Source organism: Bombyx mori, chromosome 23 (assembly GCF_030269925.1).
Source record: "Bombyx mori chromosome 23, ASM3026992v2".
In the NCBI taxonomy this organism is placed as follows: Eukaryota; Metazoa; Arthropoda; class Insecta; order Lepidoptera; family Bombycidae; genus Bombyx; species Bombyx mori.
Genome location: NC_085129.1, coordinates 18,670,433 through 18,695,777, shown reverse-complemented (window position 1 = coordinate 18,695,777; position 25,345 = coordinate 18,670,433). Strand labels below are relative to the sequence as shown.

Below are 25,345 nucleotides of genomic sequence, written 5' to 3'. Positions count from 1 at the left end.
CAAGTTCTCGGCCTATGAATCAATACGTTAACATATATCCCCCGCGCGACCCCTAGGCGCGGGGACCTCGGAGGAGGTTCGCCCCCGGCCCAAAAAAACCCAACATAAGTAGACATTTTTGTCTCAACTAAAAATCTCAAGTACAGAGTCCAGATACGCACAATGTATCTGGACGCTTAGGAGAGGGGAGATTTTAATTTTTAATCAATCCTTCTAGGGACTTTTTGGCGGGAACGCGGTGAGTGAAGCTGTGTGATTGGTTTCATTTTGTCTATTCAGTGTTTCTTCAGGTTCAAATGTGTAATAACAGTTATTAACTGTTTAGTATCTGTGAAAGTGCACAAATGTGGGAAAATAAAACAAAGCCGCTGGACGTAACTTCTCAGGATCCTACAAAAAGTCCAATGAAAAAGTCTCAGTAAATGACCACTATTTTACTGAGATTATATTCCATATCATCTCTTCTCATTTCATTTAATTTCACTCAATAATATCATTTTCATAAAAATAAGAATATAAATTAAAATAAGATAACCTAAAGGTCTCAGTTACCAAGTCATAAAATCCCTTAAAAAAACCCTTCTAGTACTGAGCTTATTTACACATTTTGCGGAAATTGCTTAAAAGATTTTTGAAAAAGTAACCTGATAATTTACCTTTAATGGTCAATGTTAGTTTCCCTACACCAATGACAGAGACACAAGCGTAAGGTCGTATATTATGTTTCTAACGAATATCGCTTTTATACGCCACCTTTATTAAAACATTTGACTTTCTCTTGCGGCCCCAACTCTATAGTATTTAGATCATTTACTCAAAACTTCAGGATTAGGTCTTTAAAGCAGAAATATATACAGAAATATACTTTGGAGATTCTTCTCTGTTATAATCTGCAACTTACCTCTGAATTTCAATATATTTGTTTTGTTTTTGTTGTTACATTTTAAGAGAATTTTTGTTTTGATTCTTAATAACTATACTAAATAAAATTAAACACTATAAGTAAACGACCGTCGGCTAGAAAGCCCCGCCTCTACATTATATAACTACATTGACAAAATGAAATAATTCACACAACTTGACACCTCGGGTTCCCGCCAAAAAGTCTTACACCACAGACTATACATAACTGTCGGTCTCATTCCGAGACGTAGCGTCGGTTTTTTTTCTACCTAGGCTGAGACTTGGGAGGCTATTTCAGCTTCTCTTTGACGCCTAAGTAAGCTCACAGGGCTCAAAGTTGACGTTGTTGCTAACACTGGCCCTAGTAAGAGCAGTGCTTCGCAGAATCTACCACCGGAGCGTCGTGTCATCATCAGTTTTACTAACACTAAACACGTGACAATATTACCAAGCCAACTAAACAACATCGAAGGGTGAAAGGCTATCTTTTATAAGCGACATTTATCTTTACAATTAAAGGTGCATTATATTTGCCGTTAGCATCAACAGTTCGATATTTTTAAACTCCAATTAAGTTTACTCCATTAAAATGGCTGAAGAAGTTTTTTTTTTATGACATTATTTCCAAATTTTAAACATTAAATGGCTATTCTATAAAATTGCAAAACTGACGCTCAAACCAAATTGCCTTTCATTTCTCTACCACGTAAAAAAATAGGATCTCAAACGATACGATTCCAAACATTCAACTTTTATTAATGTAGCTTAAAAAAAATCACAAGCAACTGTACAGAAAATAGATAATGGGAGCGATCCAGATCGATCCTAACATCGTGAGCCCTGATACGCACGAAAACAAATACCAAACTAAAGTCAGAACCGAAATCTGCCACAGAATATGGAATATCATTAATCTGAAACAAAAAATAATTATTATAAACCACAATTTTGTTTGGTGGTAGGACGTCTTGTCCGAGTCTGTTGTCTTGAGTCCGTGCGGGTAAGTACCACCACCTTGCCTATTTCTGCCGTGAAGCAGTAATGCGTTTCGTTTTGAAGGGCGGGGTAGCCTTTGTAACTATACTGAGACCTTTGATCTTATATCTCATGGTGGGTGGCGCATTTACGTCGTAGATGTCTATGAGCTCCAGTAACCACTTAACACCAGGTATCTAAGCAATAAATATAACAACCTTAAAGTTTGAATACTTGTGGACCCGCAATGGTGGACGCGCAAAACGCGAAGGTCAATGAACTTAGAAAAAGTTCTATTTACAAAAATACTCACATAGTATCCTTATTCCTGGCGGCTTTCAGATTACCCTCCTTTTCGTTGTTCAGATACCTTCTCACGCCGAGGTGGAGATTCATAAAGTATTCTTCCCACTGGAACAAAAAAAATAATAAAAAATCTGTAACTACTAAAGTGTTAACAAGTGTTGTCAATTATTTTGCATAACTTTTTTTTAGGATACAGCATGTTCTTTTTATGACGAAGCGATTTGTAATATCATCTAGGAGGACTCCTAGACACCGACTGAGCTCTCGCTATAGTGGTTTTTAAGTAGGTAAAAAGAGGGGGGCGATAAAAAATAATTTATTCTCAAAGTGGACAATAGACAAAATAAATTTGAGAGCCTCTGGACTCTTATACGAATGCACTGTCTGGACATCTGACTTTTTGGCGGGTACGCGAGGAGCAAAGTTGTGTAATTTGTTTTATTTTGTCTATTCAGTGTTTCTTCAGGTTTAAATGTGTAATAACGGTGGTTTATTAACTGTTTAATATCTGTGAAAGTGCACAAATGTGGCAAAATGAAACAAAGCCGCTGGACGTTACTTCTCGGGATCCTACAAAAAGTCCACTGAAAAAGTATCAATAAATGACCACCATTTTACTGAGATTATATTATTTCATCCCATATCATCTCTACTCATTTCATTTAATTTCACTCCATAATATAATTTTTCATAAAAATAAGACACGACTTAAAGGTCTTAGTTACCAGGTCATAAAATCCCTTAAAAAAAGTGGACATCTCATAATTTTGCCACAACGACATAAAACTCACATATAACTTCGATATGTCTATAAAGAATGTTTGCGCGTCCGTCTTGTTCAATTCCTTGGCGAGCTGCTGAGTGTTCGTGTTGTGGAACTTCCACTCGCTAAATATAAACTTTTCTAAGCGATTCAAGGAATTCCAGACGTTTTTGTGTAAGCGTATTAATCTGTAACAAAAAAAATATATATTTAATTTATTGTTTTGCCAACCCTGGACAGGGTATTTAGGTAAAATATTGTAATTCGTCTTTTCGCATTAAAAGTGTACAATTTCCAAAAATATTCGAAATTGAGTTAATATGCGGAATCATTTAGTATCACCAGTAATTTTTCTCATAAATACTGTCAAAAGAGCGTAGTTTAGTTTTTAGTTTCTTTTTTTTTAAATACCTATGTTTTGACTACTATTATCAAAATTAATACATGGTTTTATCTTACTTTAAAAGACAGATAATGTACCTGGTAAAAAATAAAAATAAAAATGTTGCAAAGATGATTAATATTAAAAATATCACATGTTAAACTTAAAAAACACTCCTGTAAAATTAGTAAGTTTTGAGATTATACAGTTTTAATGCGAGAAGACTATACGTGAAAAATACATTAAGAGACTTTTTATTGCCTACATGGTATCGAATTGTGACCGGACGTCACAACGCACTGACCCTCCCGTGACAATTGCTTAGTCGACAGGACGCCCCCGGAGAGATATGAGGTGTCCAAATCAAATCAATTTTTTTTTATTACTTGTTGAACTTCAAAAAGAACTAGCGCCAATTCACAAAACTAGCCTCCCCCCTCCTGAGAAGAACTGGCAAGAAACTCAGCGGGCATGTTTTTTTTTTTAAATACTAGATATATTTTTTTAAATATTAGATTATTTTTAAATATTCATTATTACATTCATTATAACGTAACAATTATTGTACTATTGAAATGCCCGGAGCGAGCAACTCATTCCCACTTTGTGCAATCTATACTAATATACCTAGTCAGGTCATAAGTATTGTCACACAGTAAAAACTTTTCTTTTAGAATGCTGGCCACAAAAAAGTTTATTGAATTCGAATTTCGAATTGTTCATGAAAATAAAAATGTATACTTTTAGAATTTTACTCATTTTTAAATATGGAGTGGACGCTTAAAGAAGACCGTGTTGCAGTTATTGCGTTGCATCGTTGCGGTTACGCGCCAATTCAAATTTTTAACATACTGAAAATTTTGAATATAACCAAAAGATTCGTTTATCGTACCATCAAACGATACAATGAAGACTCTAGTGTAGATGACAGGTCAAGAAGTGGTCGCCCTCAGTCTGTTAGGACTCCAGCAGTGATAAAAGCTGTGAAGGCGCGAATTCAAAGAAATCCCAAACGTAAGCAGAAACTGTTGGCCCTTCAGATGGGGTTAAGGACCACGGTGAAAAGGGTGTTAAATGAAGACTTAGGGCTTCGGGCATATCGAAGAAAAACAGGACATCGTTTGAATGCTCGTCTAATGGACCTGAGACTGAAGAGATGCCGCGCTTTGTTGAAGCGGTACGCGGGAAAAAAATATCGGGATTTTTTTTTTTTTTGATGAAAAAATTTTTACCGTAGAAGAGAGCTACAACAAACAAAATGATAAGGTGTACGCACACAGTAGTGAAGAAGCGAGCAACCGTATTCCGCGTGTCCAACGAGGTCATTTTCCATCCTCGCTCATGGTATGGTTGGGAGTTTCTTATTGGGGCTTAATAGAGGTACATTTTTGTGAGAAAGGTGTAAAAACGAATGCAGTTGTGTATCAAAATACAGTCCTGACGAACCTTGTGGAACCTGTTTCTCATACCATGTTCAATAACAGGCACTGGGTATTCCAACAAGATTCGGCGCCAGCTCATAGAGCGAAGAGCACACAAGATTGGTTGGCGGCGCGTGAAATCGACTTCATCCGGCACGAAGACTGGCCCTCCTCCAGTCCAGATTTGAATCCGTTAGATTACAAGATATGGCAACACTTGGAGGAAAAGGCGTGCTCAAAGCCTCATTCCAATTTGGAGTCACTCAAGACATCCTTGATTAAGGTAGCCGCCGTTATTGACATGGACCTCGTTCGTGCTGCGATAGACGACTGGCCGCGCATATTGAAGGCCTGTATTCAAAATCACGGAGGTCATTTTGAATAAACTTTAGTGTCATAAGAATCTATGTTTTGTTAAGTTCATTTTGGTATATCAATGGTTACATATTGAATAAACTTGTTTCAATTATTTTACATTAAACATGTGACAGAATTTATGACCTGACTAGGTATAAATCTACAGTGGTTTTTACGGATGTTCCGTTATAGCTACTGAACCATGCATCCGATTGACTTGAAACTTGGTATCCATGTAGAAAATACATGTACTTAATGGATAGGCTAATATTTATATGAGTGTTGGACTCCCTAATAATAGAATTTTGACAGAAATAAGAATTTTGTCTGCCCCGTGAAGCATTGTATATATTATTATTAAGAACACAAGTGAGTCGACTATTATCAAAGCCGGCAATCAGACTTTTGGACAATGATTGGTAAATCAGAAAAACGAATTATTGACTTTGTATTCCATTGGCAGTCACAAAACTCTTCGGAACGACATCTTAGATAAATAATAGGTTAACTATTAACCTTTATTTAATGCAGGTTTTGAACCGTATTCTTTGAAGGAGACGATTATATTCAAATCAATCTGTATTGACATATCAATAACATTTTTTTGTCCAAATGCACAGATTGCCACCTTTGATAATAGACGACTCAAGTATTAGTTTTTGTCTAACATAAATTATTGCATAATTTTTTTTAGATAAAATATTAAGCAATACTGATACATATTATCAGGGGCCGGTGGGAGCCAAAATTTTCTCCCGGACAACCGCTCTTTTCAGCGCCTCCTATTCGAAAATATAATTATGATAATTGAACAATTACAGTATGTATAATAGTCGCACAATATAAAATCAGAAAAAAAAAACTGTTTGGCCCGAGGTCAGATTTTCATCTGCAATGTGGCCCGACTATCAAAATAATTGCCCACCCCTGTTCTAGATAATCATTGACTTTGTAGTAAGCTTTGCACAGACTCCATCCTAGACCGCACAGCTATTAGTGGATATGACGATGGTTACTCACATGGGCCTGCCTCCGGTCACCCTCAGCATCATGTCGAGGAGGAGCGCCGGGAAGAAATGGACAAATATGGCCGACAGACGAAACAGCCACAGGGAGGGGACGAATTTTAAATGAGGGTACCTGAAAAAAAGTCGATTTATTCATTATGCAATGGCATCAGCACTATACATTTTACTGGTAGCAGAACCTCTTGCGAGTCCGCGCGGGTAGGTACCACCACCCTGTCTATTTCTGCCGTGAAGTAGTAATGCGTTTCGGTTTGAAGGGTGGCGCAGCCATTGTAACTGTACTAAGAGTAGAATCGTCTCAAATTTTTTCGTCTGTGTGTTGCATGTCGCGTGACGGTCGGCCGCAGAGTAGGGATAAAGTGAACGGCGCTCGTCAGAGCAGCCAAGGCCAATATGGCGGCGCCTATCGTTCGCAGCAGCTGACCGTGTAGTGTATAGACTATTACTCATTTGTGCTCCACGCTATTTTGTTTGTTTTTGTCAGTGTTTAATGTAAATGTTGTTTGTCAGAATTAAATGTTTATAATGTGAAAAAATGTTTCACTTTTACCGTGGTTGCATGAAACCACACAATCCTTTTTCTTTTATTGATCAATGTGCTTAGTGAGAGTTTTTTCTGCGTCGTTTGCTCTGAGTTACATGTCTCTGAGTGAAACTTTTTGTCGCTTACGCGGTAGTGAAATTATGGATATGAAGCATTTTTTTTTCGGTGTAAAGTTTTTCATTATATTTTTTGCCTATCCACTTCTAGTAACCTCGATGAGGTAATGCTAGCTTCAGAGAAGTGTAAGCGAACTCCCGGGACCAACCTGAGAGACTTTACTGTCACTAACCCTGGCAACAAATTAGGACTTGTATGATTTTATTTCTTTATTTTCTATGTTTAGTTACACAACAATTAAATGCCTTAACTTTAACAACATATCAGTTTAGGGGTATCAGCTACAAGATGTCTTAGATAGTTTCCCACCCAAAAATCCCTAGAATTATCAAGAACATTCCTCACAAGTCGAGTAATTTTTATGCTTTTACACCATTTGACAATAGATGGCGTTGTACTTCACGACCGTTCTCGGTTTTTCTAGCTCTTTTGATATTCGTTTCTACTATTCGACGATAGATGGCGTTGCTCTTACCGGCGTAACAGTATTAGTAAAGTCGAGTGGGCTTAAAAGAAGAAAAAAAAAACCTCCATAATTCTATTAGAGATCCGTTGGTAGATTCTGCAAAGCACTGCTGTTGCTAGGGCTAGTGTTAGCAACACTCCGGTTTGAGCCCCGCGAGCTCACCTACATGTTAGGGCGAAGCTGAAATAGCCTCTCAAGGTCAGCATACGTAGGAAAGAAAAGGAGCATGAGTGCTTACCAGACGGCGCTTTTCAGCGGATACTTGTGCAGCATTCCATTGATCGAAGACTCTATCATCGACCACTTAAACGGCTTCTGAGTTGATGACGAACAGTGATACACCGTAAGGCCGGACCTGCAATGGAAAATGTATATCTGATTCGGTGGTGCGGTACTTAGCGAGCCTGGCTGTTCCGAGGGTCGCGGGTTCGATTCTCGCATCGGGTCAAAATTCGTGTCTTGAATAGGTTTGTTTGTTCTTTAGGTGTTTATCTCTACTAATATTATAAAGAGGAAAGATATGTTTGTTTGTATTGAATAGGCTCCGAAACTACTGAACCGATTTGAAAAATTCTTTCACTGTTTGGAAGCTACACTATTCCCGAGTGACATAGGCTATAACCTTTTTTTTTATATTAGTGATCCTTACTAAAACTCCAATGATGTAACGCAAGGTGTAAAAAAATTACCTAAAATATTCTTTACATCGCGTGCCCAGCGAAAACTATTGATGATAGAATAAAATAATGTATTACGTCTTTGTAGAACACATTATTTTTTACAAAAAGTGTAGGGGCAGCATATGTCTGACTATTATGGTGATGCCACAATAAGTGTTAATTTATTTAAAAAAATAAAACCAGGTCAAATATCGTTTACAAGGTAGCTTTTTTATAATTGTGAGATTACTGGTGGCCCGGATGTCTTTCCAGTTTCACAAGGACAGGTGGGCGAGCAAGGGCTCAGACAAAGCAAGGGCTCAGCCAGTACAAGGAAGCTCTGACTCAATAAGCTCAATGGCTTTGGTTTTTTATTTATGTCCTTTTTACGAAAATTAGAGATATAATAATAATAAAATTTAGATAAAAACAAATATTATTTAAATGAATATAAAAGTTTTAATAAAGAAAAAAAAACTCAAATTATCTTTATAATATTATCAATATTGTCGTCCATAATTATTATAAAATATTTGACCTACCTGCCTGATGAAGGTCTAATAAAAGACCGAAACGTTGCTAAAATAATAATGTAATTTGTTATAATAGTCCTATCTTGTCCACATTCCTGAGATACACGAAAAATATCTTTATAATTTTCTATTTTTAGAGACCTGACGCAAATATAAGGGTTAATGTGTGTGTATTATAATTTTTTGTTTTGAATTTTTTGTTAAAGACCCGAGCGAAACCGGAGCGGGCCGCTAGTTATCTACATACGTATGTATGTAGAATTGGGATCGTGGTATATAAAATAAGATTATTCCACTGTTGCACTTTTACACTTCTTTTCTAAAATCTTCTCTAATATAATAATTAAAAATTAATTGACACCTTTTTACGCTTTGCTCATTGAACCGTCTCCACCATCTTCCTTTTCTCTGTCATTCTGTCTGTCATCATCTTTTCCTTCTCTTACCGTTTTCTCTCACTCACATCTTAACGCTCCGTTTCACACACTTTTCATACACCTTATTCCATTCTTACGAAACCTACATATATTATATATATTTAAACGTATATAAGTATGTTTGTTAGTCTCTGGTGTACATAACAGAGGGAATCCTGAATTGGGGCCGGATGATCTGCGTGATGTATCTACAGTTATTTATTATACAATAGCTGACCCGGCAGACGTTGTAGTGCCTCAATCGATAATTAAAAGACCTAAATTTTTGTATAAAATAAACTTAAAACAATCAAAAGTAATCCGTCCGACGGGGGACATATCAAAGGAAAAACAAAATTGTTCTGGACTTCTACAAATAATTCAAGACCAACTTTAGCCAAATCGGTCCAGCCGTTCTCGAGTTTTAGCGAGACTAATGAACAGCAATTCATTTATATATATATATAGATAGATAGATGGATATGTGAGCGGCACCAAACAGTTTGACCACTGGTGGGTGGCGCTAGTGTCGCGCGTGCTCACAGTGGAGTCCGCCTTCGCTCAGGAGCGCTCACCGTGCGCTGGCGGCGTGCCATCCGGCGACCAGCAACTGGTTCACGACCACGTCCACCGGGATGTAGTCGGCGATGTTCTCTTTCGCCAGCGGCAACCTTCGCACGACACCTGGAAACAAAGGTACGGTATCTCTTTAGACTTTGGGTGGACGAGCTCATTGTCCACCTGGTGTTGAGTGGTTACCAGAGCCCATAGACATGTACAACGTAAATGTCGCCACACACCTCGATAAGAGTTCTAAGGTCTCAGTATAGTTACAACGGCTGCCCCACCCTTCAAACCGAAACGCATTACTGCTTCACGGCAGAAATAGGCAGGGAAGTGAAACTTCTTTAGGCGCGTCGAGAATAAAATTTAACTCACGACAGATTCGTTACAGCTAAAGAGAACAGATACAATTTAGGAAGAGCGAGAGTGAGACAATAGACACAGCGTCTCGCGAACCATTCGACCGTGGAGAGAGGGAGAAAGCAAGCTAGGTCGTTATTTAGTTCAGCGACATCTATCGGATTTCATATAAACTAGTAGATTGCAAAGCAAACGGTGTAAACAGTTTAATTTCTAAACAATTTACAGAAACCGGTATTTTAAAGAAAAGTAGTATGATAAATTATCACTAAAAATATTCATATGTAAGCTTGTAGACTGTATGTTGTGTACGTGGCCATAGAGTAAGATTATAAATAAGAATGACATTGGCAATAACACACTCAGATAGAGAATTTGATCTTGACCGTGAAGTGCTTTATGAAATATTGGAAGTAAAAAACCTTTAATTGTCGATTTTTCTATTTTTAGGTGAATAGATTTACAATGTGTAAATGTTTATCAGTGTTTAATTTTATAATAACAATAAACTTTTCTATTTTTAGATAAATCAAATTTGCGTTATTTACTCCAGTATCATCTAACATATTACATATCATTTCTACTTATGTAAAACCAAAGAACTCATTCGGTAATTATCGAATACCGGTAACAACTTAATTCTAAGTTAATGTCATTTCTTGAGGTACGTTGAAGTTTCACTTCTTTCACATTCATCAAGTAGCACCAGTTTTAAAAGCCCATAGACATCAGCAACTTAAATGCCACCGCCTACCTTGAGACATGTGCCCCACCCTACAAGTCGAAACGCATTACTGCTTCACGACAGAAAGAGTCGGGCAGATGGTAGCTATGTGTGCTCACAATATGATAATGATTTACCTTTCGAAGCTCCCATCAGGAATCCTTGAGGTCCCACCTTGGAGCACGTCCAGCCCGGCACCGGCTCCTTCCACGAGGCGACGACTGGAGACAACACCAAGTGCTCATCATAAACTGACTCAAATCATAGGTATTTCCCGGTTTGATGCATGATCCATCAGGTCATCTGCTCTGCTAGATACAAAAACGTTGCTATCCTTGTCTATGTGTGTTCGGGCCAACGTCCTTGATTACTATCGAGGATTACAAACAGCTTTCAAAGTTTTCGAGAGCTTTTAAAATTGCCCCCTTAGAATTGAAGTGACCTACCTAATCCAAAATTCTTGTCTTTTAATACGCTTTTATTAGCTTCAGACGTATGTATGTTTGTAACGGAATCTTTGAACATGATTTTGACTCCCTTCAAAACGTCGGTTTAACTCGAAATTTGGTATACTTATTAAGGACCGATGACAATTCAACATTAAAAAAAATATTGAAAAAATTTAAACTCAACTAAAAAATGAAAAATAAATAATACTTTAAAAAATCTAACAAAATACGGTTTTATAGAAAATCCAACTACTAAATAGAAAATAAATTTTAGTAAATTTGAATTAAAAACAGTGTAAGAAAAAATGATTTTATTGTAGAAAAAGGCGTATTTTGTTAGTTTTTTAAACTATTATTTATTTGGTAAACGCCGAAAATGTAATTGAAGAATTGTAGTTTTTCAATTTCGATTTTAATACTTTAAGCCTTAAGGCGCACACCTTAAGGTTTCAAGTAAGCGCCTGATTTAAAAGAGACGGTAAGTGTATTTTGTCCTTTTCTAGACTAAAATATAAATATGATTTTTAATTTTAAAAACTTATATTTATGAGCAAAATATAAAACTAATTTTCTTAAAATGTTTAGTTAAGCCACTCCAATTCCAAAGGTGCAAAATGAACTGTGAACTTCTTCTACCCACACAATTCAATTAAAAAAGTATTAATGCTTCACAAAAAGCACATTACATGGAAATAACCAAAAATTTACTGCTTATTTTTTATGTATGTATAATAAGTATGAAAAATACATACAGGCACAGTTGAGGAGTTTCATTCTGACAAAATTACTCTCCATTTGTACTGGCTTCTAATCTTATATAACACGGTTTCACACAACACAGAACTTAGAACGTATCTACCGTGTTGTAGAAGGGTTATCTGTACCTGCCACCTCCATAGGTTAAGACTATGAGACAGAGCATCTCAGACAGGAAGGCAGAAAACCAGTTAAACATTAACAAAGGTTACTATGAAGGCATCTTCTTCTTCTTGTATATATATAAAAATGATTTCTGTTTTTTATTGCTTAGATGTGTGGACGAGCTCACAGCCCACCTGGTGTTAAGTGGTTACTGGAGCCCATAGACATCTACAACGTAAATGCGCCACACACCTTGAGATATAGTTCGAAGGTCTCAGTATAGTCACAACGGCTGCCCCACCCTTCAAACCGAAACGCATTACTGCTTCACGGCAGAAATAGGCGGGGCGGTGGTACCTACCCGTGCGGACTCACAAGAGGTCCTACCACCAGTAATTACGCAAATTATAATTTTGCGGGTTTGATTTTTATTGCACGATGTTATTCCTTCACCGTGGAAGTCAATCGTGAACATTTGTTGAGTACGTATTTCATTAGAAAAATTGGTACCCGCCAGCGAGATTCGAACACCGGTGCATCGCTCGAAACGAATGCACCGGACGTCTTATCCTTTAGGCCACAACGACTCTGTTCGTTAGTCTCGCTAAAACTTAAGAACGGCTGGACCGATTTGACTAATTTTGGTCTTGAATTATTTGTTGAAGTCCAGAGAAAGTTTAAAAGGTAGATAAATATGAAAATGCTCGGAATTAAATAAAAATAACAATTTTGTTTTCCCTTTGATGTGTCACCCGTTGGACGGATTCCTTTTGTTTGTTTAAGTTTATTTTATACAAAAGTTTAGGGTCTTTTATTTATCGATTGAGATACTACAAAGTCAGCTAGTTAGTCATACAAATATATAGTTTCAAAATCATTTCTTACTCATCGTTGGCCGGACTATTGTGCAAGGGAATAGCTCAGCACACTTCGCCACCTCGTGCTCAGCCAGATGCTTTGTGAACGTGTAGGTGTTCGGATGATCTTTCAATATCCTATGGAGAAGATTTAAGTAGCACATATTAGTAGTGTTACTCAGTAACGAATTCACACTACCCATCAAACACGTAATGGAACACAATTTAAAAATAAACTGACAGCTTTGTACTGGTGGCAGGACCTTTCGTGAGTCCGCACGGGTAGGTACCACCGCCCTGCCTATTTCTACCGTGAAGCAGTAATGCGTTTCGGTTTGAAGGGTGGGGCAGCCATTGTAACTATACTTAGACCTTAGAACTTATATTTCAAGGTGGGTGGCGCATTTACGTTGTAGATGTCTATGGGCACCAGTAACCACTTAACACCAGGTGGGCTGTGAGCTCGTCCACCCATCTAAACAATAAAAAAAAGCTTCTAAATTTGATTTACATTACTGCTTTATAAAGTATGGTTCGGTTCAATGTCAAAACCCAAAGACATCTGAGTAAACATTCTTCAAGTACCACTGAGTTACAAGCTGTTTGCCCTTACATGTAGAATAAGTCTGAACAGCTGTATAACTTAGTCCTACTCTCTCTTCTCTTTCAGAGCAGTGAGAACAGTATGCAACTGTTATTCATGAGTGACGACAACCACTTAACGTCAGATTGGCCGTCTCCTCGTCTACTTAACGCAATAAAAGGAAAAATATTGGCCATCTCGCACCCAAATCTGCTATTTTCTTTTTCCTACCTAAGCTGAGAGCCTTGAGAGGCTATTTCAGCGTAACCTTAACTAGTAGGTGAGCTCACGGGGCTCAAACCTGACGACGTTGCTAACACGAACCCTAGCAAGAGCCGTGCTTCGCAGAATCTACTACCGGATCGGAAGCGCAACCCATTGAGAAGATCCGGCGAGAAACTCAGTGGGCTAAATCTGAAAGTTATTGTAATTAATACTCACTTGGGTTCAATTTCGTCTAAAGCTTCATCACTTAATGTACCGACAAGAGATATAACTTTCTCAACCTCCTCCGGCTCAGGGTACACCTTCTCGTGAACTTCCGTTAAATAAGAATTGACATAGGCCGATGAAACGTGTATCATCACCTAGAAAAAATGTAAGGAGTTTATAACAGAATAGACAACAGTATTGATTTTCTGTATTAGTCAATCGCATTAGGAGTATATAGCATGCAATAAGATGCAGCTTGGCTATACCTCTGGCATTGCCAATGTCTATGACCAATGTCAAACACTCACCATTAAGTGAGACTATTTGGAAACATTGAGAATAACTAAATTGAGATGTGAAAGGCTTTACACATTTTTGCAACTTTACAGGAGATCCATTTAAAGTGTAAAATTTGGAAAAAAATACATAACAAAAAAAACTTCTTCAGATCTTTGAATGCAGTAAACTTAATTAAAGTTCAATTAAAAACATGAACTATTGACACTAATACCAAATGCAACGCACCTTTAAATACATAGACAAATGTCACTTACATATTAAGCGGAATTATTTAATTATTTAGCGATTATACCAAATAGCCTTTCACCACTCAATATATAACTGCATATAAATGCATGTAAATTCTTAGCTCTTAGAGCTTTCCGTCAATAGTTTCTTTAAGTTGTGTTAACGAAATTAATGAACAATGAGTTTACCTTCAAATTCTTAATCTCTTTACACAGCCCCATAACCTGCCTAGTTCCAAGAAGATTAATTCTAACAGTGGGCCTTAAGTTCTCTTGAAAATCTAAAGTTGCCGCCGAATGTATAACCACATTGACGTTCTCGATCAACAGCTGCCGGTCTTGAGGACTTAGGCCTAGATTCGCCTCACCTACATCTCCAGAGATCGGGACTAGTTTCTTGAAGATATCCGTTGTGTTCGTTTCTAGAAGCTTCTCAAAGACCTAATAACAAGTTACTATATCAGTAATTAAAGATTTGTATTAGGATCTGATAGGTTTAGGTATAAAGGTATTCGGTAGGCAGCGACTTGGCTCTGCCCCTGGCATTGCTGAAGTCCATGGGCTACGGTAACTACTCACCATCAGGTGGCCCGTAAGCTTGTGTGCATACAAGGACAATAAAAAAAATCTTTATTACTTTAATATAAGGCAAGCAAGCTCATCGCCCAGGGTTTTAAGTTGATGCCTAAGCCCAAAGACGTTGTGAATTCCATCAGACACCTTGATATATGAGATTCAAGAACAAGTGGTATGGTATAACGGCTGTACTGAAATACACTGGAAAAAATAACTGATTTGGGGCAGTCATGGTAGTACTCAATTTGGGCTCACAAGTCAACAAGAAGTGATTTATGACCATAAAAATGTCTTACACAAAGCATGCTATTATTTATGTTGATTGGCCAATGAGGTCTTGGGTATTTGGTGCCAACCAGACCACTAACACCACAGACCACTCGAATTTTTTGGATGGAAGTCACAATATTAAAAAAATAACTACCCCGCTTTGACATATTAATGATAATATAAAAAAACTTGATTTAATTTCTCACCAGGTTTTTAGGAAACTCCTCTAGTCGTTGAGATATTTCTTTTCCTTTCTTGGGTCTCATTAATAAGTAAACTTTGCCAACATCAGGAATGCATCTTAATATTTTCTCGATAAGACATAAACCGACAAAGCCGGTTCCGCCGGTTATGAAAAAGTTTTTCCCGCTATAAAAGGCGCGGACTAAGGACTCTTCCGTCATTTTATTGCGTCCTTCAGGTGTATCTTGACTAATCTAATGAAAAAATTTAACAATCACTCACTAATCGATTATAAAATTAAAAATCTATTTTTGAATGGGAAATACAACATTCATTCACTAATTGATTATAAATTGAATAATCTATTTTTATTTCGGAAATACAACGGCTCAGTACCTTCCCTCTATTCGACAACTGTGTTTCTTTTTTGAGTTTTTTGTTTAGTATCTAGATTTTTTTGAAAATAAAACAATTTTCCCAATTAAAAAAACAATAAAGACAATTTTATACACTAAATGAATAAAAATCTTCAATCATCGATTATAGTCGACTTCGATCATTGGGCGAACACTAAAACTAGTAAGATAAGTACATTTAAAGAATTTTATTAATTCATTTGATTATCTACCGGCACTATATAGGTCTATGCATAGATTATACACTTAATCTATGTCTACCGGTGATTTGTATTTTGTAGCTACCGGTTGTTTGGAGATATTTTGACAGCTGGACAAGTTTGACAATGACAGCTAATAGGTTGTGTGATATATTGCAAAGGGCGTTAGAGCATAATAGTAAACTTATAATTTGAAATAAGTATAGTTGTTAAAATTTACAATTTAATAAAAGGGCATAATTAGCTTTGAATTTTTGCAGTTTTAACTTAGATTATTTTGACTTCATTGTGAAACTTAAATATAAACAAAACAGGCCACGGAGAACCTAATCGCGATCTCGCTTATAGCTTTCCGCCCGTAACTTTGCCCAAATGGACTACAACATATCGCGTGGATGGAGATCCGTACGCGTGGGATCAAAGATAGTATAACCTATATTTATTCCCAGGATTAAAACTTTTTTAGTTTAGTTCGGTTTTCGGCTCACCTGATATAAAGTGATTGCAGAATCCATAGAATAGTGGCTCTCTTACCACCCCTTCAAATCGGAACGACTAGTAAAAATGAGATAAATATATCTACTCTAGCTAACAATACATTCTACTTCAGTCTAAGTTTTCATACTAAAATTCACCAGTCGTTTCAAGGGCTTAGTCATGAAAATGTAACAAAGTTCGAGTTACTGTGGCTTTAAGAAAACATTATGAAATGACGATAACTTCTTTTCATACGCCTTTTTGTGTGAAGAAACGTTCACACAGAAAGGAATTAAAAAAACTCTCCTTCAAGTTCTATTACTGTTCTTTAGTTACCTCCATTTTTAATACCTTTGCTTCAATGTAAATCGGGATTTTAATCTGTTTAATGTAGGTATGTATTAATTATGTGAAAAAAATATTTCCCAGCGACTGTCACTCTTTGGGAGATTATGCTGAACACAAAAATAATAGATTAAGTATTATTTTATGTTCGAATTAAATGCAGAAATTGTGTAATGAAAATCTTACTTTTAAAAAAACCATTAACCTACAAAACACAAGACTTATTTACATAAAATTGACAAACACATCAAGCAAGCTATTATGCAACATGTGTGAGGTCACTTCATACTTCACACGTCCAAAGCATGTTTATTTCCTTTCAAGACAGTCGTAGGGCTGCCATTTTTTTTATTGCTTATATTGGTGGACGAGGTCGCAGTCCACCTGGTGTTAAATAAGTTCTAAGATCTCAGTATAGTTACAACGGCTGCCCTACTCTTCAAACCGAAACGCATTACTGCTTCACGGCAGAAATAGGCAGGGTGGTGGTACCTACCCGCGCGGACTCACAAGAGGTCCTACCACCCGTAACTTTCGCGACAGCAACAGGCAGGGTTGTCATACCTACCCGTGCGAGATCACAAGACCTCCTACCACCAGTAAGAACTACAAATATTTATGGTGGTAAGGTTTTGTGGGTTCACACGGTTCTATCGCTCCGTTCTACCGCGAAGTGTCTAGCGTTCTGGTCTGAAGAGCGTTAAAACTGTTAGGCAATAATTATAATTAAGACTTAAAACTCAGATCTTTATCTTGTAACTTAATGGCTTCCGGAAACCTTAAATTGACACGTCTAGTCCAGTGATTGTTAACCGCGGTACCTACTGACAAATTAACTTTATATTTGTCTGCAATCACATTTTGATGTCATTAAAGTGTGTCAAGACAAATAAAAAGATTGAGAATCACTGTTGGGTTCCGTATCATAAAAATAGACCTGATTTGATTATTTACGGGCTACTAGTTCGATTAAAGACGAATTTTTTCCGTAAAACCTGACTTAAAATATCCACAGGACGATTGTATACCTAGCTCCTAAAATCCAAGTGGATTATTTAAACACACGTTCAGTGTTTTTTCACCCATTGACGGGCAATAACCCTGTTATATACCTATCGCGATAGGTGTAATAAAAAATCAAACCCTCAAAATTATAAAATTGCGTAATTACTGGTGGTAGGACCTCTTGTGAGTCCGCGCGGGTAGGTACGCCCTGAATATTTTCTGCCGTAAAGCATTTTTGTAAAACTATAGTCAAATACATATGAACCAGCAGTGTGTTTAGTGCGAGTTTTTTAACGTTTTCGATCGCGTAAAAGTTAACTCAAATTTGTATGTAGTTGGAACAGCGCCCCTAGCGGCAAACGTAGGTAAACGTTCCCACTCCATGCAAATTGAAGTTAACTTTTACGCTATCGTGAACGTTAAAAAATTTTTTTTTTTTCCTGCCGGCGCCCGAACCTCCTACGAGGTCCCCGCGCCTAGGGGTCGCGCGGGGTATGTGAGACTCAACGATCTGCAGGTGTTGAGAGCAGATCGCGGGCCCAAGGATTTTAGGGCCCACCCACTAAACGACTCCCCTGCACTCTTACACCCGACGTCCGATCTCCGTCCGGGGTCAGAACCCGTTCAGAGTAGGGGGGTTCCCGCGGTCAACACTACAACCAGACACGCGGCGCCACCCAAACGTTAAAAAACTTGCACTAAGCACAGAGAATCGGTAATTATACGATAATTTAACTTTTTAGATGTTCGTTTTGCACTTGAACATTGTACATAGGCACACGACGCACGTTGAATTGTTGATTTATCAATTATCGAGTCGCGATTAACGAAGTTATAACCATGAAAATCCGGTTCAATTATAAACAGCCGTCATTTTGTACATTAAATATTATGACGTAGTTCAAAATATTAGACGGAATTTAGTATTTATTTGTTTTTTTTTTCCTAGTTGATGTTAATTAGCTTTTTACGATGCCATTGTGTCAGTGTCTAGAATATAAATATCTTTATTTAATATACGTAAAGACTAAATTAAAAATAGAGCGAAATTAATTTACGTTTATTTATTTGAAATAGTAATCTGATGGATCCACCTTGAGACATGAGGTTTTTTTCCTACCCATGCTGATAGCCTTGACAGGCTGTTTCAGCTTCACCCTAACGTATAGGTGAGTTCACGCAGCTCAAACCGGGAGTGTTGCTAACACTGGCCCTAGGAAGAGCAGTGCTTCGCGGAATCTACCGCCGGATCGGAAACGCGACCCACTGAGAAGATCCGGCGAGACCTCTCGAGGTCTCGAATAGGAAAAAAGCCGATGACCCACACGGCGGTCATAGAGTTACGATTTTAGTATGTATTCCCTTCGGTATTCGCGATTTTTCGAATCAAGACCGCTTTTATTGTTTTTGTTGTCATTATATTATTACTCCGAATACTTTACAGTTTCCGTGCTTCACGGATGAGTGAGCAGTAAGTTATTTTTTTTTCCTGCCTATGCTGATAGCCTTGAGAGGCTATATCAGCTATGACAGCTTATAGGTGAGCTAACGTAGCTGAAACTGAGGTGTTTCTAACACTAGCCCTAGCAAGAGCAGAGTGCTTCACAGAATCTACTACCGGATCGAAAACACGACCCACTGAGAAGGTACGGCGAGAAACTCAGTGGACTGTCTTTTTTTTTTTTATTGCCCTTGTAGGCAGACGAGCATACGGCCCACCTGATGGTGAGTGGTTACCGTCGCCCATGGACTTCAGCAATGCCAGGGGCAGAGCCAAGCCGCTGCCTACCGCTTAATACTCTCCACAAGCCTCGTTTGAAGAAGGACATGTCATAGCGCTCGGGAAACACCGTGGAGGGGAGCTCATTCCATAGCCGGATGGTACGTGGCAAAAAAGATCTCTGGAAACGCACTGTGGATGACCGCAGTGTCTATCTATGGGTTAATTTACTCGCCGAGCCCTTCGTCGCAAGCGACGGGTTCGACGAGGACGGTGACCGGTACTTGAGGTACCTAAAAGCACCGTTAACGAATCGGGAGGATCCGTAGTGACAGTCAGTTAATACAATATTAGTAAGAACGGTTCTAATTAGACGACTCCTTTCTTTCATCTACAGTTTAATTGGAAACCATTTGTAGATTTGTTCCGAATCAACGAAATCATATTCAAATGCACCTACGTAAAAAAAAACCCGTCATGGAATGTGAAATATGAGATCATTGACCGCGAATGGAAGTCCGTTAGTAACTGTTCATCACTTTCTAACAAGGCATTTTACTGATGCATTGAATTTTTGTGATCTATTCCGAAGTACTTAAGGGTACTTAGATTTAAGAAAACTATTAAAGAACATCTGTGCAATAAAACTTACTATAAATTCAATGATTATCTAGAAGATTGCACAAAGCGGTAATGAGTTGCTCGCTCCGGGCATTTCAATATTGCAATAATTGTTACGTTTTAATACCTCTTGTAAAATGAATATTAAAAAATAATCTAATATTTAAAAAAATAATCTAATATTAAAAAAAAAAAACATGCCCGCTGAGTTTCTTGCCAGTTCTTCTCAGGACGGAGGCTAGTTTTTGTGAATTGGCGGTAGTTCTTTTTGACGTTCAACAAGAATGAACTTTCATTCATGATGAATAAAAAAAAAATTTATTTGATTTGATCGGCACGCAGAAATTATTAAATTAGTAGCAGGGGGTGGCCTGTTTAGGCTACTTGTTGATGCCCACGAGCTACAAGCACTGCTTACGATCCAAGACCATTGGTCAACGAATAAAAAATAATGAGTCAGCTTTGCAACATAATAAAAGCGATTAGAACTTCATTCGCCATTTCTTGCGAGTTTCTTAATAGGTAGGTATAGTAATATAATTACACTTAAGTTTTTTTGGATCCAGGGTCATCATAGCAACAATTCGGTAGCAGATGTGAAAGATTGATATTATTTTGTATAGGTACTCGGATGTATAGAAGGATACTTTACGACAGAAAATTCATGTGGGATAATGAAAAATGAAATATTATCATTAACAGTCGCTTGCTCATGGCGACGCAACGTCACACCTTACACACTACTACACAAAGACTATAATTATATAATATAATGTATTATTTTATTCACATCAAAATAAAGTTTAGCCCAGTAAAACTATAGCTCAAACTGAGTTGCTCTATAAAGAGAAACAACTTATAAAGCTATTGCTTCACCAGTTTTTATGTTTTTTTTATTTCAATATTAAAAAAAAGGTTTTAATATTTCTAATGTTCCTTCTTCTAATGTTTCAATATTCAAATTACTATTTATGTCACCTTTATAACATATTAAACTCTTTTAAGATTTATGTCATGAATCATATAGAGGTTATATATATACAAAAACCAACTTTAATACTCATATTGGGGAAACGGATAACATCGAATTATAATTTAATTTCTAGATTGGCCATAACACAGTTCAACGAACTATGATGCAAAAATACTAATGGCGTTAGGAAAATTACCGTATTTATTTAGATGTTTGACATCATCGGAATTAAATTAGGTGTTTTAAGTCTCAAGCTTATAGACATAGACATTAGTGTAGACTTAAATTGTAGAATTTCAACATTCCATCGATTTAACTATGTAGTTTGATTCGACTGTGAATAAATTAATGCTCAGAAATAATATTATAATCGTACTGTGAGGCATAGTATTGACGCAAGATGGATAAAATGGCGGCAGGTTACGGGCACCACGTGTGATTCACACATTTCTCTTCCCCTAAAAGGGAAGATATATAAGACCTTAATAAGGCCTGCCGTCTTGTATGGATCAGTTTGATGGGCGACTAAAGTGGCGGAGGAAAGGCGATTGCATGCAGCAGAGATGCGAATGTTGCGATGGATGTGTGGAGTAACGAGAATGGATAGAATACGGAATGAATATGTTAGAGGAAGTCTGAAAGTGGCACCTGTGATAAAGAAGCTGGGAAGTGCGCGTTTGAGATGGGCATGTGATGAGACGAAATGAAAATGAGGTTGGTAAGAGAACGTTAACTATGAATGTGGAAGTATATAGAGGAAGAGGTAGACCTAAGAAGAAATGGATTGATTGCGTGAAAGACGATATGTGTAAGAGGGGAGTGAGCGAAAAAATGGCATATGATAGAGGAGTATGGAAGGAGAAAACATGTTGCGCTGACCCCAGGTGACTGGGAGAAGAGCAGGAGAATGTAGATGAAATAATATTACAATCTCAGTTGAGATGGTCTACTTGTTTGATATTATTCCATCGTTTATTTTATCTTCTTTTCATTTAATTCAGTTATTATTCAAATGAATTATTATTATAAACTAGCTGACCCAGCAAACTTCGCAGTGCCTCAATCGATAAGTAAAAGACCTAAGCTTTTGTATAAAATAAACTTAAAACAAATAAAAGGAAGTCGTTGTGGCCTAAAGGATAAGATGTCCGGTGCGTTCGTATGTAGCGATGCACCGGTGTTCGAATCCCGCAGGTGGGTATCAATTTTTCTAATGAAATACGTACTCAACAAATTTTAATGTTCACGATTGACTTCCACGATGAAGGAATAACATTGTGTTATAAAAATCAAACCCGCAAAATTATAATTTGCGTAATCACTGGTGGTAGGACCTCTTGGGAGTCCACACGGGTAGGTACCACCACCCCGCCTATTTCCGCCGTGAAGCAGTAATGCGTTTCGGTTCGAAGGGTGGGGTAGCCGTTGTAACTCTACTGAGATCTTAGAACTTATATCTCGAGGTGGGTGGCGTATTTACGTTGTAGATGTATATGAGCTCCAGTAACCACCTAACACCAGGTGGGCTGTGAGCTCGTCCATCCATCTAAGCAATAAAAAAAAAAGGAATCGGTCCGACGGGGAACTCATCAAAGGAATAACAAATTTGTTATTTTTATTGAATACCATATTCATATTTATCTACCTTTTAAACCTTCCCTGGACTTCCACAAATAATTCAAGACCAAAATTAGCCAAATCGATCCAGCCGTTCTCGAGTTTTAGCGAGACTAACGACCAGCAATTCGTTTTTATATACATAGACTAGATCATATCTAGGATAAGATTAATTTAATATTCAAATTGAACGCTACAGAATAAACAACTAGACTAAAAAAACTAGACATTAATGGGTTTATGAGATATAACAAAAAAAAAACGTAGCTTAGTGTTCGTCCGGTGATCAAAATTCCACTATAATCACTCGCATTTCAATTTTGGTTTTTAAAGTGAGCAGAATAAAGCGAATAATCGGTCCACACCCAGACAAGGGAAGGGTACTGTGTTTTACCTATTACCTTTGCGAATTTTAATTTACCCCTACCGTCTAAAATATGGAGGGTAGAAGTAAGGAGTACCAACTTAATGTATTAAAATGTGTCCGCTAAAAGGAAGTCAATTAAGGTGGCGCCACAGTAGCAAGTGGAGAGATTTAAAAAAACAGCGCCTTAAACAACCACACTTCACTTCAATGCAGCACACTTCACTCTGTTTATTACTGCTATATTCATATTACTAGCGATCCGCCCTCGCTTCGCTTCGGAAACTGTAATTTATTATTGATTTCTCCACTATTTAATGGATGTTATTATACATATAAACCTTCCTCTTCAATCACTCTATCTATTAAAAAAAATCGCATCAAAATCCGATGCGTAGTTTTAAAGATTTAAGCATACATAGGGACAGATATAGGGACAGAGAAAGCGACTTTGTTTTATACTATGTAGTGATTTCCACTTCCTACACTAGCGCTATTTCGGTGGGTCTTCCGACAACAAACTTCCTGTATACAGGTGGACACTTTATCACCTTGACCCCTATAAAAAGATGGCGCTCCTTATTTCTATCCTACATAAACGACCCGATGATCTTAATGACAAATGGGATGTCACCTAATGTGCTCCCGTCAGCTGTAATTAGTATGTTTATGTTGACAGACGAGCTTTGCATGCCAGTATATTTATGTATCTACAGTCGGCATCGCTGCGCCACTTTGAGAAAGCGGCACGACATGAGAACCCTCTTGTCGTGGCCGCTGGAAACTACATACCCGACCCTGTAGACCGAATGGTAAACCGTCGACGTCACCCAAAGCACGTTATCACGGATCCTCCCGATCCATTAACGGTGCTTTTAGGCACTACAAGCACCGGTCACCGTCCTCGTCGAACCCGTCGCTTGCGACGAAGGTCGAGCCCTTCGTCGCAAGCGACGGGTTCGACGAGCGAATTAACCCACAGACACAGCCCACTGAGTTTCTCGCCGGATCTTCTCAGTGGGTCGCGTTTCCGATCCGGCGGTAGATTCTGCGAAGCACTGCTCTTGCTAGGGTCAGTGTTAGCAACTCTCCGGTTTTAGCCCCGTGAGCTCACCTACACACGCTAGGGTAAGCTGAAATAGCCTCTCAAGGCTATCAGCATAGGTAGGAAAGGAAAAAAAAGCCAGTATCAACCCTAATGCGTTGAAATTGGGTTGCATAATTCAATAACTAAAGACAGAACCAAGGTGGGCCACTTAGATCCTTTCTTTCAATTGACCATTCCCCCCAATTTAAACATTTCGACATAATATACCCATTAATTGTTCGAGAATTCGGAACATAGAATATAATATCAATATTTTCTTGATGTCGCATAAAGTTATTTAAAATTGTTTATAATGTGCTGTACCTACCTATTAATATTCTCAGTGTTAGATAATTGAATGCACTGTTTCATTATTTTAATGGATTCGAACGAAAATAAATTAAAAAGGACTGAGAAATATGCTCAAGCCGGTCGTCAGATTTGAATTTTGGAACTCGTCGAAGTCTCAACATATTATCTAAACAAAGTATTTATAACAGGAAAAGGAACGAACTAAATATCGCCATGTATGTCACTAAACATCTTTAGATGCTATTAACAGCATAATATTAATGACAAATTTATGGTCCCACATCATTAAATCGCAACGAAAGCCATTGTATATGTATATACTATATTACCTACTATATTACACTACATAAAATAATTATTTAGAGATAATTTATTTATTTAAATTGAAACTTTAGTTATTTTTACATAAAAAGACATGTCAACGTCAACAACAATATTAAGCAATTGTATTAACTGTACCAATGAAAAAATAATAACATGAGTACCTACCTAATTTGGTTATAATTGTATTTCTTATTTTTTATTAAAAATAAAGGCAATCTAAAGAATGAACTTCAAATGTTATATCTTTGGTCACAATCGTTGCTTTTATTTTCATTCGATTATTTAATAACCTCAAACAAAAATAAATAAATAAATAAAATTATGCACATAATTTTACGGAAATTAAAACTTATTAAACACTAGGTTAGCTTACCCAAATAAACGTTTAGAATAATTAATTTATATTAGACTTACATATGAATGATTCACAGGTTAAATGACTATAAAACACGGTCTGTTATGCCGGCGAACTGGTGATCGACTAAGTTACTTCAGAGTATTTTTTTATTCTGACACAAATACCTCGTTTGGACTATGGTCCGTCTGTTAGGAGGCATTTACACTGACTCTTAGTTTTTTGTTTTTTTTTTGTTTTAAGCATACGTATGAATACCAACGCTTTATGCCC

The 25,345-nt window shown here is 37.4% G+C and overlaps 1 protein-coding gene across 2 annotated transcripts; it reads right to left on the bottom strand.

Moving 5' to 3' along the window:
• Nucleotides 1-1,638: 1,638 nt before the first annotated feature.
• On the bottom strand, nucleotides 1,639-25,288 carry LOC101741731 (putative fatty acyl-CoA reductase CG8306). 2 transcript variants are annotated; one of them, XM_004930722.5, is made up of 12 exons: nucleotides 25,132-25,288; nucleotides 15,280-15,510; nucleotides 14,417-14,668; nucleotides 13,710-13,855; nucleotides 12,714-12,823; nucleotides 10,656-10,739; nucleotides 9,446-9,554; nucleotides 7,501-7,617; nucleotides 6,128-6,247; nucleotides 2,976-3,135; nucleotides 2,192-2,289; nucleotides 1,639-1,817 (listed from the first exon to the last, which is right to left on the bottom strand). In XM_004930722.5, the coding sequence occupies exons 2-12, from the start codon at nucleotides 15,475-15,477 to the stop codon at nucleotides 1,679-1,681; spliced, it is 1,533 nt and encodes a 510-aa protein (XP_004930779.1). In that variant the 5' UTR covers nucleotides 15,478-15,510; nucleotides 25,132-25,288; the 3' UTR covers nucleotides 1,639-1,678. The 2 variants fall into 2 exon arrangements, with proteins under 2 accessions (XP_004930779.1, XP_004930778.1); XM_004930721.4 differs by lacking the exon at nucleotides 25,132-25,288 and adding an exon at nucleotides 15,653-15,929.
• Nucleotides 25,289-25,345: the final 57 nt, after the last annotated feature.

Bases quoted from the DNA above. Each gene is read 5' to 3' on its own strand.
- LOC101741731 (XM_004930722.5), bottom strand. From the start codon at position 15,477: ATGACGGAAGAGTCCTTAGTCCGCGCCTTTTATAGCGGGAAAAACTTT. The intron at 3,136-6,127 runs GTGAGTAACCAT...TTTTTGTTACAG, and splicing joins GTGACCGGAGGCAGGCCCAT to ATTAATACGCTTACACAAAA. The intron at 1,818-2,191 runs GTGAGTATTTTT...TTTTTGTTTCAG, and splicing joins GCCAGGAATAAGGATACTAT to ATTAATGATATTCCATATTC.